The sequence below is a fragment of the Penicillium cataractarum genome (genome assembly GCF_028827025.1).
Source record: "Penicillium cataractarum strain IBT 29864 chromosome Unknown utg000008l, whole genome shotgun sequence".
NCBI lineage: Eukaryota > Fungi > Ascomycota > Eurotiomycetes > Eurotiales > Aspergillaceae > Penicillium > Penicillium cataractarum.
In genome coordinates, this window is record NW_026622744.1 from 4,340,753 (window position 1) to 4,353,905 (window position 13,153).

At 49.0% G+C, this 13,153-nt stretch overlaps 4 protein-coding genes across 4 annotated transcripts; 1 reads left to right on the forward strand and 3 right to left on the reverse strand.

The window, feature by feature from the left end:
* Positions 1 to 2,168: 2,168 nt before the first annotated feature.
* On the reverse strand, positions 2,169 to 4,411 carry N7496_010628 (DUF2264 domain-containing protein; the record flags this gene model as incomplete). Its single annotated transcript, XM_056703541.1, has 2 exons — positions 2,169 to 3,514; positions 3,628 to 4,411. 2 exons carry the CDS (start codon positions 4,409 to 4,411, stop codon positions 2,169 to 2,171), a joined length of 2,130 nt encoding a protein of 709 aa, XP_056552541.1.
* A 351-nt stretch (positions 4,412 to 4,762) lies between these two features.
* N7496_010629 (uncharacterized protein) lies at positions 4,763 to 6,735 on the reverse strand (the record flags this gene model as incomplete). Its single annotated transcript, XM_056703542.1, has 5 exons — positions 4,763 to 5,038; positions 5,163 to 5,535; positions 5,594 to 5,814; positions 5,884 to 6,362; positions 6,513 to 6,735. 5 exons carry the CDS (start codon positions 6,733 to 6,735, stop codon positions 4,763 to 4,765), a joined length of 1,572 nt encoding a protein of 523 aa, XP_056552542.1.
* Positions 6,736 to 7,335: 600 nt separating this feature from the next.
* Positions 7,336 to 8,967, forward strand: N7496_010630 (Six-hairpin glycosidase-like protein; the record flags this gene model as incomplete). Its single annotated transcript, XM_056703543.1, has 1 exon — positions 7,336 to 8,967. The coding sequence occupies one exon, from the start codon at positions 7,336 to 7,338 to the stop codon at positions 8,965 to 8,967; it is 1,632 nt and encodes a 543-aa protein (XP_056552543.1).
* A 123-nt stretch (positions 8,968 to 9,090) lies between these two features.
* On the reverse strand, positions 9,091 to 11,838 carry N7496_010631 (Zn(II)2Cys6 transcription factor; the record flags this gene model as incomplete). Its single annotated transcript, XM_056703544.1, has 5 exons — positions 9,091 to 10,658; positions 10,701 to 10,803; positions 10,906 to 11,450; positions 11,534 to 11,614; positions 11,694 to 11,838. 5 exons carry the CDS (start codon positions 11,836 to 11,838, stop codon positions 9,091 to 9,093), a joined length of 2,442 nt encoding a protein of 813 aa, XP_056552544.1.
* Between the last annotated feature and the right edge of the window lie 1,315 nt (positions 11,839 to 13,153).

Here is a 13,153-nt window from a genome sequence, read left to right on the forward strand (position 1 = left end):
TGCCTACAAAATTTTAGCCAAGCGGTTTATCAACAAGAAGTCAAGTCTTACTGTAACTGTACGGATACAGAGGAGACTGCTTTCTGCTTTAAGATAAACATCTGATTGGAATGTCACCGGGCTCCTGGATCTCGCAGGTGGTCGTGCATTTCAAAATTTCAAATTTAAATGCTGAGTTATCCAGTCCTGCAACCGGCGAGCTCAAACGATCGAACGTGTTAGCTTGAGACCACGATAGATTTGACATAATGTATATCCTTATCGATACTGTTCCGGACTTCTCTCGATGTACCAACTTTTTCTCGCATTGACTAGGTTGATCATGACAATTGAGGATTGGTATAGCCGTACGTTATAAGGTGTCTACTCGATAGGGAAGAAAGTTCTGATATCCCAACGAGACCCCCCAGCACCATCAAATGCTGTCATAACCTGCACAGCCAGGTTGGAAATGGCGCAAGAAAAGTACATTAGACCCGAACTGTTAGCAGTCATTTCTCTAGTGAACGGGCGAAGATTAGTACTTCCTAGTTTCTGTGGGAACAAAGCGTCGTTTCTTGGATCTGGATTTGAACACCATAGACGAAGCGATAGTTCCATGCACAAACTCAAGAGCTTTCAATCTCGCCAGAAATTGAAAACATTTTAACTCCTTAGAGATAATGTTGCCTGAGCGAAATTAATTTTCACATCTCTTTTGATCTTGAGTAGAACTCCTGGCCATACTTGCATGCCGTAACCTCAACAGTAGTGTTGCATTGTCTGGGCTAATTTGAAGAAGTAGGGCTCCTTAGCTAGCTTTATTCTGAAGGCCAATTTCTCTTCCTCACCTCAGCTTCTATGTTAGTGTTCTACGTACTGCGGCTAAATCGAATTGATTATGATAGGCTGCGGAACTTACTCGTGGGTAATCACCGAACCCCACTATGCCGGATTCGGTTCGAATCAAATTGCTTATCGTGTTTATGTTGTCCTAAGTCAGACTAGCGTAGTACACGAATGGGTAATCATCCCACTGTACTATACTAAATCCAGTATTTGAACTCTACAGCTGAACTAGGAGGAGGAGAAGAGCTGAATTACACAATATAAATGTAGAAACTTTACATGTTCAAGGATTCTCTTCTCGGTTGTCACTCTACATATAGCCATTATCTGCCATCCTTTAATCCTCACAACTGTTTTAACCTTTGATTGCTTATGAAGGGAGAAATATGGAGCGCCTACCTTATCCTCCACCTGAGAATATTCCACCGGAGCTGCCCTCCGCGAACATGATACGGATGTGGGCACACTCTCCTACGACCCTTCGTCCTGGGATGGCTCTTGGAACTGCATGTATTAGTTCCTTGTCTATCCCTGTGAATTTGCGAGAGATCCTCACACTCTTTTGTGCGGTTAAATTTCAATGTCAGTATATCTGGGTACGACACATCAATGGCGCCAAAAAAGAGGGTGTTACAGCAAGCCAAATCAACGCCCTCGAAAACCATGATCTTCGGAATCCAGAAGTATGGGATGAGAGACAGATTGCATTCCTTGGATTTCTTGATGAAGTCATTGATTCTCCAGTGGCGCGGGATGAAACCTTCCTTGAAGCAAGTAAATGGTTTGATGAGAGGCAGTTGGTGGAGATAATTACCGCCCAGGTAAGATCTAATTACTCCTGTTTTTGCCGGATCCCTAACTGTTTCATCATCAGGGTTTCTATTATATGTGGTCTCGCGTTGCTACAACACTACGAGTGACGATTGATACAGGAGTCTCCGGGGATTATGAGAAGGCTAAGCAGTGGGCTAGTCAACGTTGATGGTATAATGATCTTAAAAGGATCTAAGTCATGCCAGCTTGACCGACCTAAGATATATGGGACATACAGTTCTTCTAATTCGAAAGACTATAGTAAACTCTTGGTTGCATTAGGTGTATTTTCCAATCGAGTCTTCCAGGTCTTTTAATACGATAGCATAATCTAGCTATCTATCACACAAATATTAATAGATTTTTAGCTAGAAGGGAGTTACCCTATACATGATCGGACACCACGCGCTCGTTGTGGCGGAGCAGGCTCGGCAGACCAATCAGAACGGCGAATAAATGGTATGTGCCGCTTCGAGGGTACCAAGTATAGAAATCATTTTAATGCGTTTGAAGAGAGGCACTGAATCTCATGGTAGCATTATTCGGACCCCCTCTTCCTCCTCTGTCTTTGCTGCCACATGTATTGTTGGTCTTTTGAACCACAGCTTCTGAACCTCCTTCATGCCAATACCTGACGTCTTCGAAACCGCGAAAATTCCCGTTGCTAGCCACACCTCCGCTGTAGTTTTGAGTCCAGTCTCCGCGACCAAAGTGTTTTGAATCGCAGGTACCAAGGTCCTTTGTGTGATTAAATTAGTATTTGCATCTGCTCGTACCACCAGTGCTGCTTTTTCGGTCGCAAGCTTGCCGTATCCTGAACACGGCGCAGACATCAATTCCCTTTGCAGATCGACCACGCCACTAGCGCTACAGTCCGAGAGGATCAAGCAGCTCTGTTCGTCTTTTCCCCATCCCTCCATCCCGGCAGAGTTCTGATCCAACAGTCGTTTCAATTCCTTTTCTGCGACCAAAATGCCTGTTTTGGTGGAACCAGAAGCCGCAAACCCTGCGTCAACTAATTTGATGATCCCGGGCACGATGGCCGCGGGCGACCACTTCACCCTGTGTATACGGAAGTGCCAGCCCGACCACAAATCCGATGCAGGAATCAGAATAGTTTGGACTTGAAATTCGATCGCCTTCTTGGGTCGCCAGGTACTAACTAGAGACGGCACGGATCTCGTCACCTCGTCGATCTTGGCAGTTCCATCGGAAGCGATAATTGGAATCTGTCGATGTCGTACGTCGAACGGATTTGCGCGCACAATCCATTGCTCGCCGCCATCGAGGCTGACTGTAAGCGTGCTGTCTGAGGCCAACTGCTCCAACAGGGGGCCACTGGGCACGCTGAATCCAAAGAAGGACGAGTACGCCATCTTACCATACTTTGCCTCTCTAGCGCGGTGGGCCTTTGTAGTCCCTTGGCCCGCCGAGAGAAGAAAGTGGTGGCTGCGTCCATTGCATATAATATGTCGTGGGGGCCAGAGGAGTTTGACCTCATCGAGGAGCTGCAGCGCAGGCAAAATCTGGACAGCGAGTGGATGCCGTAATTCTTTTGCCGTCCAGAAGTGGTGCGTCTTTGGTAGGCAAATAATGGTGAACGATTTCAAACACCAGTATACGGACTGCGGTGAGTTGTAATTCTCACTGAGGAACATATTTGGATATGCATACCCGATGTTCATGGTACCGTCAGTGTTGAATATACCAGGATGCTTTCTCCACCAGCGCAGGTGGCGGAAAAGGAGACCCTTGACCACGCCGATGTTGTCGAGCGGGGCGTCGAGCTGTACCCCGGCGAGGGCGACTGCGGACCAAAATGCCGCAAACGCAAAGCGATAGGTTAGGCTCCGCCCAAACGGGATAGCACTTCCTAAAAATTGCACAGTCAGCCCTATTTTCCCGAGATATCCATCTTGGATGGAGATGTCGAGAAGCATGTGAAATGGGGGGCGGGAGATGAGAGTGTTTTGTAGGCCATCATACCATCCACATCAAAATATCTCCAGAACGCCGACGCAAATTGCCGCGCCTCCTGCTTATACCTCTCAACCCTATTGCGGTCGTGGGAAGCCAAGCCTCGATCCTCCATGAACCTCACATACAACATTCGCGCAAACTGGATGGCGAAACTTCCGGAGTAATAATCGACCTGTTTCCTCTCATCCCCCCAGAGTCCATCGCTACTCCATCCCTCACCAAGATCGAAAGAGTCGAGCACGTTCAAATCATGGGCCACAATATCCTCTTCCTGGGATCCCAGCGCCAGATTAACCAGCACGCGAAACCAGCGCCAGTTGTTTCGGGGTATCTGCCGCGCATTGATCTGGCGCAACCAGGTCTCTAGGTTTTCCCGGGACAGGGCGTCCATTCCAGACAGGAATGCTTCAGGAGCCATCAGTAGGGCATACGAAATGCTTTCCATTTCTACCATGCGCTGGTCTGAGTTGCCAAGGTCCCCCCAATACTCCGAGCACGCCGGGGTTGTCCCTGCTCGTAGGCCGCAGACCCATGAGTCGATGTCAAGATCAAGGCCATCTGCGCTATTTCCGGGGGCCAGGAGGCTTGCGATTGCCCAAAGAGGCCGCGCAAAACCCTCAAGTTGGGCGGCGACCTCATCGAACCCCGCTGCTGTGTCTGTGGAGAGTTTGATAAAGGCCCTTTGGGGGGACCTGTACCTCTCCAAAGGCTTGATCAGGGCAATGCTAGCCCGTACAAGGTCGTCGCGGGTTTGGAATGGGTTGTCTGTGAATCCTGGAAGGGCGGGCATGGTTAGCGGTCTGCCAAGTCCTTGACGTGCGGGGCTCGACTGGGAGTGGGACATTCGCCGGGGAAGGTAAAAGGGTTTGAAGGAGGTGGGATCTGTAAGCTTTTATAATTCGTTTGGTGCCAAGTCTACTCTCGGTCTTCGGGATAATGTATGGATTTCGGGCGATTGCAACATTCATGCTCCACTATCAATTTACGTCACTCAAAATCAACTCCAGAGGAAGCTACAGGTTTTGATGGAAATTAAGAATTAGAGAAGCTCAACAGAACGCTCGCTTACCCCCCAGGTCCTCCTTTCGCTGCCTTACCTATTACCTTCATTCCTTCATTTACTTGTGCTGTCCACAGTCTCTCAACCCTGAGTATCCCCCTTGGTTGTGATTTCCAGGTGGTTGCTTGTCACGTCGAGTTCGGCCTTCTCTGTCTCAACCTTATGTTCATCGACAACCTCCTGGATCTGACGTTGCTTCAGCTCTCGCGACCACAAATACTGGCCCAGCATAAACAGGCACCAGTAAGCAACAGTTAAAATTGTGTTCACGGTGAAGCCCTTGCGCCACTTGGGTGCCTCGAGAACGGGAAAGGCCGTGATTGGGTAGAAGGAGAAGAAGATCCAGCCGCATGTCATCTATAAATGGTGAGAGCGAATTCAAGACAGTGCTACTAACTAGAGACATAAGGGAGGGGGAAAGAAAATCCAATGAAGCATAGAAAGCAAGGAATATAGAAAGAAATGAAAACTTTAAACTCACCATCGCTCCCGTCGTGAAGGCTCTAGCTTCAGCATCGTCCTTCATTACCATGTTAACCCAAGGAAATAGGATTGGAGTGATACACGACGTCATCCCCAGAAGATAGTAGGCCGTGAAATGAAGCCCGACTGGAATGTCCCACACAAGAAGAACTATATTGCAGAAAAGAAGGACTGCGGATGCGGCCGTGAAGGTTGTCCAAATGGGGTAGACCATGCAAAGAGATGTTGAAAGGATGCCGGTCACTATAGCGACTCCTTGGACACCCGTTGGGATTGTATTAATCTGCGGGACGGTATAAGTACCATGCTGTCCAGCCTCATATTTCAGCCACAGAGCCATTTGCCCGCTAACATAGGTGGTACACTGGAAGCTAGAGATTGCCACAAGTGTCAGTCTAGCACCGCCAAACACTACAATTATGGGCTTACCAGACGTAAGTGGCGATAGCAATATAGAAATTCCAGCGCTTGAAGACGCGCTTGAGCATGCGTTTTCCTATCTTCGTGCTCTCCTTGACGCCATCGGCGCCCATCCGGGCGCGTGCAAGCTGCTGTTCCCGCTCAGTAAGCCACCAGACCCGGGGGCTTTGTGGAATGCCGGGGAAAAGAAAGAATCCAGCAATCGCGATTGGAATGCTAATAATACCATCCTAAGCCGGCGCATACATAAGCTCCTCATCGCTATTTTTCTATCGGGGAAAAAGTTATTTAACACTCACTATTATGAACAGCCAGCGCCAACCAGCCATGCCCAAGACACCATTGAGATTGGTGTACGCGGCGGCTTGCAGGTATCCTCCAAACATGGAGCCGGCATTGCTACTCACGTACCACACCCCCGCCCTTTTGAATACCTCGTCGCTACGGTACCATGACGTTAGAATATAGATGCTGCCCGAGGACGCCGGAGTCTCGAGCACGCCTAGCAGAAACCTGATGCCGAATATATCGTGCTCGTTGCGCATGCGTGCCTGGCAAAACGTCACAATGCCCCAGAGGAGCTCCATGGTCGGCGGGTAGTAGCGAGATAGGCCCGGGCGGGAGATGAGCATCATGGAGGGGATCTCAAAGAGGAGGTAGCCGATATTATAAAATGTCCCGAACAGAGAATACTGGTTCCCGTTCAGATGGAGTTCCTCCTTCATGCCTGAAACATAGGCATTGTTGGTATTGCCTTGATCAAGCCATTTGATGAAAACTATATAAATTCTGCGTCAGCATCTGCGTATCTTCAAGTTTGAGCCAGTTCATATTCTGTGCCATCTGCTCCGGCCCTTTGCCGAGCCACGTACATTCTCTTTCACAGCCGCTTTTTTGAGGTGGGGATGGTTCTAGGGGTAAGACTCACACATCAGGCAGCACAGCGGCATAATGAAGCAGTCTAGCTTTCGCAGCAGTTTGAGTTCCTCGTCCGAGTAGTGACTTGGATACCAATCAAAGATATATTGCCATGCCTTCCACAACGAGGGCGCCGCTGGCCGATTGGTCGAGGAGCTCACGACAGGGCCTTTTTCTGCGTCGGACAGCTCCTCTGCCGCAGGCGGAGTGGCCGTGCTGATACCCGAGGCCATGTTATGCGTATGGTTTCCGATACTGGGTTAAAATTCCAATGAGAGGATAACTATGGCCAGAGAAAACAGGGTCGCAATCAGACCGTGATCTGGATACTACAACCTCTAAATAGACTCCAGCGTTCGGAGGAAACCGATACAAGACTAGAGTATAGTAGCAACTTCATGTCCGATACAGACGTCAAATTGCTTAGCTAGTTGTATGTAGAAAGACAAACGTGGGGTTCGTGTTGCCTGGCAACTCGGGAGAACAGGCGCGGACCTCGGCCAATCTACCCCGGAGAATTTAAACCCGCAAACTGGGATTGAGATTCAACTATGACGCCACAAAAGGCACACAGTAGCGCAACAGCCGTCGGATGATTGGCATCGGGGATGGATATGGCAGAAGTACAGCGTGGAGCATTATGCTTGACGTAAGGATTCTGAATGTCGGTTGATATACAGCGGCCGGACGGACAGTCGCAGTTGTGGATTCCATAAAAGCCCCAGAGCTAGCACTACATCGACATGACCGACGCTCCAGCCACATTTCCGGATAAATCCCTTCGGTAGCAGTGCACTCACAATTGTTCTCTCTGGAAAACCCACCACGCAAGAATGTCTGTCACAGAAACTATCACAAACTCTTATGGGTCGATGTCCAGCCCAGAGGCATCTGAGGCGTTGTTATCGAAATCGTCCTCTTCAGCTGACGCAGCCTTATCCAATAGGGCTACTTCTGTCGATGAAATCATCGAGGTCCCTTGCCTGCAGACGAATGTCTCACGAACAGTGCCGAATTTAAGGGAACAACTTTCAGAACTCTTTGCCGAGAATGTCATGGCGAAGGTATGGCGGGTTGCATGCGAGTCGCTCCCTTGCACTGGGGCGACAGCCGAGGAAATTGCGATGAAGTTCCCAAACTCATTTCCCGAATACGTGCCCCAGAACCCCACGCACGGTGAGAAACCAAGTCGGTACCACCTCCGTGAGGCAACATTCTGGACATGTGGCTTCTTTCCCGGGTCCCTGTATGAGCTGCTTGAGCGGACAGTCCACTATCCCCAGTCAGCTGTGCGAATGCTTCATTCATCGCCACACAAAAGACGAGGGCTGCTCCGCGCCATGTGTGAAAAATGGTCAGAGCCATTGCACGACATGGCCAGAAGGACGGACACACACGATATAGGGTTCATTGTCATGCCTGCCCTGCGGAAGGATTGGGAGCTTTTTGGAAACCCCCGGAGTCTGGCATCCATTGTCCGGGCGGCCAACAGCCTGGCAACGAGGTACGTCGCCTCCGCGAACGCTATCCGTAGCTGGGATCTCTTGATTAGGAAGGACACGCAGATCACGGATATGAGTACCAACCTCATCGTGATCATTGACTCCTTGTGCAATCTTGACCTACTCTTCTATGCCGCCGCTCAAAATTCATCCCCACACCTCGCGGAGATGGCCGTTGCCCATGCCCGCACTGTGATTCGCACACACCTGCATCCGGAACCGCAGCCCCCACAAACGAAATTCAGGAGATATAATGGCCAGTTATACTCTACAAACCATGTGACATGTATCGACCCGAAGACTGGCGCTATTAAACGTCGTATGACAGCCCAGGGATACGCGGATGGGTCTACCTGGGCTCGTGGTCAGGCTTGGGCAATTTTGGGGTATGCGCAGACCTACTCGTGGACCCGGGATAGGGAGTTTCTTGACGTGGCCTGCGGCACGGCAGAGTATTTTCTGCATAGACTGGAGACGCACCCTGTTGCGGGTGGTGCTGGACCTGAGAACTTGCGTTACACATCCCCACCATGGGACTTTGATGCTCCGATAGACAAGGGCAATGGCGAGGACGAGGAGGTCGTGCGGGATTCTAGTGCGGCAGTCATTGCAGCGAATGGGCTGCTAGTGTTGTCGCAGGGGCTGATTGCAGAGAGAGAGAAGACGCTTGCGGCGAGGTTTTTTGATGCGGCGGTGGAGTTGATGAGAGGTACACTGGACTATTCACTTTCGAGGGAGACTGCACGGTTTCCGTTCATTCCCGGGGGAGAAGGAAATGAGTTGGAAGAGGGCCTGACTGTTGAAGACGTTGTGCAAGGAAAGCGGTTCGATGCGATCCTTAAGCATGGGACGGCTAACAACAATGAGAATGCAAGGAAGCGTTATGCGAATCACGGACTGGTGTATGGTGATTACTACTTGTTGAAGTTTGGTAACGAACTCATGCGCATGGGCTTAGTATAGGACCATGCAAGGTTGCGAAGGAGCAAGTGCATAATTAGATATTAGACTTTCATATAGCGTGATATACCGACTTAGAATACACAGATCCACATATATGTTATCTGACGCCCTATATGATTCGCTTTACCAAGGCTGGTCTGGACTGGCACTGAACATTCCGTTATCGAAACTGATGATCCGGTCCAGATCCATGAATTGATGGCCCAGCAACATATCCGAAATAACACCCAGGTCGCGGGACGCTTCATCCGTTTCTGGAGAGTATGTTGCTTGCCCATAAACCTTCTGATAATGGTCGGTAGGGTTTCTGGATAGCTCTAATGGTGATGAGGGACAGGGCACCGACGTGGCCTGTTCCGTATTGGAGCGGTTCACGTTCTGCTCATTTCCTATTGACCGTCCGCCATCCCGGGACTTGTGCTCTGGTCGTGCCTCTGTATTTTGATATGACTGTCGGGTCGGGTCATTGATAGTAGACGAAGCCACTGCATAATCCATAATTGGGTCGGTCTTCCTGCTGGAATGGTCGATATCTTGCATGTAATCCAAGACACTTATTCTGTAACCCAAATCCTGCATACACATATCTTTCATCTCCCTTAGTTTTAACGCGTACTTTGCAGCTAGGTCCTCGCCAAAAGTCATGGTCTCTAGCACCGCTATACCGTGTCCGTTCCATCGACGCGACATCTCATCTAGGCTGCTAACTAGCGCCCAGAATCTGTCATCTATGACCGATCTGGAGTGCAGAGGGTGAATCTCTATGCTGTGATTGGTTTCGTAGGCTAGCAAGAGTCGGGCTGCCACATAGACGCAAAATGAAAACTGGGGATACAAGGGGAAGGTTGGTGGAGACACTTTTAGATATTGTTCAGTGATAGTGGCGATTTCAAAAGCTGCCTGCTGACATGTCTCTGCAGAGCAACTACTGGGCAGGCGGCTGCGGAAAGTCCATTCATGGGGTGGAAACGCGATAGGTTGATGTAAGAGAATCATGGACGCATTGTGGGTGATGTGTGCCAGCGTGAGATTTGGGTCCATCACTACTATTTGGCTTTTGGCATCTTCCTCACCTCCCGTTACTCCTCCACTGCCACTAAGCGAGCCGTTCTGATTGGCGCTCTCGCGAGGACAGACGACGGTGTTGGCAGTGTTGGCAGGGCTGAGAGCCTTCCACTTTTTTGGTAGGAGCATCTTCCAGTGCACAAGGCGCAGGTCCAGTTCCTTGAACCGTGTGAGCCAACTTGTGACATTATCTGGGCGGCTCATGTCAACCTTTTGTTGAAGAAAATAAGTCGTGACGCGGCTCAGCGACTCAGTTGCTTCAATACGGTAGGCAAAAGCCCCAATCGCAGAGACCAAAGGATCATCTGGTGATAAAGCAGGATCGTAGCCTTCATTTGGACTCGCTGCATAGGCGTTATCGGCCACTGTACGTTGCGGAGACACGTAATGGCCCGGAGAGAAGGTAATCGGATTTCCCATTCGACTTGCTGACTTCTCCCAGATGCCAAAGAAAGCTGTAACATTGGGTTTATCTCTTCTCCAGTGGACTCCATCGCAAGGAAGACGGCGGTGAACATCGTCCGAAGTGAGGCTAGTGTTCCAGCCCATAGCCACGGAACAAAATCGGTCGAGATTGAATACGGTCCAGAACACCCTCCGTCGCTCCTCTGCCTCGACCCAGCTCTCTGGAGGGGAGAGATATACAAAAGGTCTTGAAATTGACGTACGGCCTTGGTAGTCTTCGTCTTCGACTGTAAGTTTCAAGTATTCGACTGTCCGTGTCAGCGACCCGACTAGGGACCATGCCTTTTCCCCCCACCCATTTCCGATCTAAATATTTAGTTAGCCAACGTAATTCAAAATATTTTGTGACTTGGAACAGGTGTTGTTCATCTAGAAAGAAGATCTCACATCATTAAACACGCAAATTACGAGGGCCTGGATATTTTCAACTTTCAGGCAATCCATTGAATCCGAAACGACCAGACTCCTGGCTTGGTTCGTGGACAGGCCAGCCAGGCAAATGTCAGATACGGCCTCGTACTGCTGTATGAATCTTGTAGATACTAATATTATGGCTCGCAGCAAGACATCAAGCTTGGATCTGTGTCTTGGATCACGAAGTCGCCGACGCAAACTGGTCTCGTGTACTAGAGGAATCCAGGGATGGATATGCTTGAAGTATGTCTGCAAAACAACATCAATAGTGTTCGGGTTGAGCAGAGCAAGTACTAAACGGCGGTCGATATCTAGTAGCGCAGACTGAGAAAAGTCGACATGCTCGTCCACCCGTTGCCGTTTACTTGGGCGATCATCGGTCGCGGGCGCCAGCTTGCCGTTGAACTTTTGAAGCTCCCGTGCCAGCACAGACAAAGCAAAGCATGGTGTGGACTCGTTTTCACCCGGCTGTGTTTGTCTATTGGACTCGTCTGGCTTATCATCTCCGAGGCGGTCGATAACAAAGTCTTCTAGACGATCTAGTGGTGGACGTGTGAGCCTCGTCAGCAATTTTTACAAGGACTTCCAAATTCGCCAAGGAAATCACACTTGATCATCATACCTAGCCGTCGGTGTATATTTTCAATAGCTCCGGATTTAATGCCCGGCTTCGACCGTTTGGGATCGTATGTACAGTCGCTCCCTGTGTCAGCGTGGAATTAGCGAACGTTATATGAACTCGATTACCATAAACAGAGGATAGTATGGATGTTCTGGCTGACCAGTTTTGCGGCAGTGTTGACATGCGGGTGCTTCCCTTGAGCAGCGCAGTTTGCGGCTGCGACAGTTGGTACATGCAACCGAGAGCTCCGGCAGCCTGCTGCTTTCCTTGGCATAGAGGATATGATTGGTTGGAGTTCTCGACATTCTGTTTAATAACTCTTGCCTCCCTAGTTAGAATGCAATTGTTTAAACCTGGGGTAGGTATACAGTGCGGGGTGGTCCTTTATTCTTCCCCCATGATAGCACCTCAGAAGTCCGCGTGAGATAGCCCGAAAGCCGACACAACCCCGCTCGCCTTTGCCCAATCAACTGTCAGCCCCTCTATCTCTCAATCCTCCCGCTACCGAGTGTGGTCCAACTTCTAAAGTAAAGAAAAAAAAAACTTTCCAACGTAATAACCTGCCTCATCCATCAACTTCCTACTACCGCTGATCGCCACAACCATGCCTTCATTAATAAATAATAGGTTTTTGTAAAATAACATACTTAATGTAAACAATAAACAATGGAATTAACCTTTTATAGCGTGCGGTATTCGTGTATATTCGCGGCGCATGGACTGGGGTAGGTAATCTCTCTACTAAATCACCATTTACACTATTAACGAGCTATCCTCTTTTCTATTCTCCCTGAAAACACCAAAGCCCTTAAATTTACGATCGATAGTTCTCTATTATGCTGCTTATATCTCTTTCTTGGACAATTCTCTCTCTATCCCCTTCACCGTCGCGGGAGGCACAATTAGCGCGGTTTACTAGTGTGTTGTATTAACACGTTATAATTGGCTAGCTACAGTAACATACCGGTAATCAGAATTTAGTGTATTAATATAACCTAATTAGGTACTGTGTGGAATTCGTCCCAACAGGGCCCTTTTAAACATAGAGCCACATTACCACAATCTAGGCAACCAGATCTTGTTCGGTTGGTACGTTCGCCCCTTTTGCCGATTTGTCTCTTATATTGACACCAGACACAAGCTATCTGCTTATCGAAGTGAATTCGCTGGTGGTTTTGCTGGTGGTTTTGCTGTTTTGGTGTTGGTCTTGGTGGTAGACCAAAGGTAAAGAGCTCTTGATAGAGCTTCTGGCGGAAACCTAGGTGGGTAGGTAGCCTACTACCTTGTTGCTTCTTATAGAGATATTGAAGACGCCACGCATTAACAATCGCAGCGTCAATAAAGAAGAATAGAAGAGGTAACCAATTACGCTCGCTTCGTTGATGAGTCTCATAGGTAGCTCGGTACTGATTTGCAATATCTACACCACCCATATAGTGATTTTAGTCGTTGATAGCAGTAGGAATCTCGAGCTCCTTTATAACCTCATCACCAAAAGGAAGACGCGCAACTATTGCGTTGGTAGAGGTTGTTGATGGCCGCTTCCGCTTAGTAGGGATAAATAGCTCTGGCGAATAGATAGTAGATAGTAGTAATACTATATTATTATCCTGCTATGCA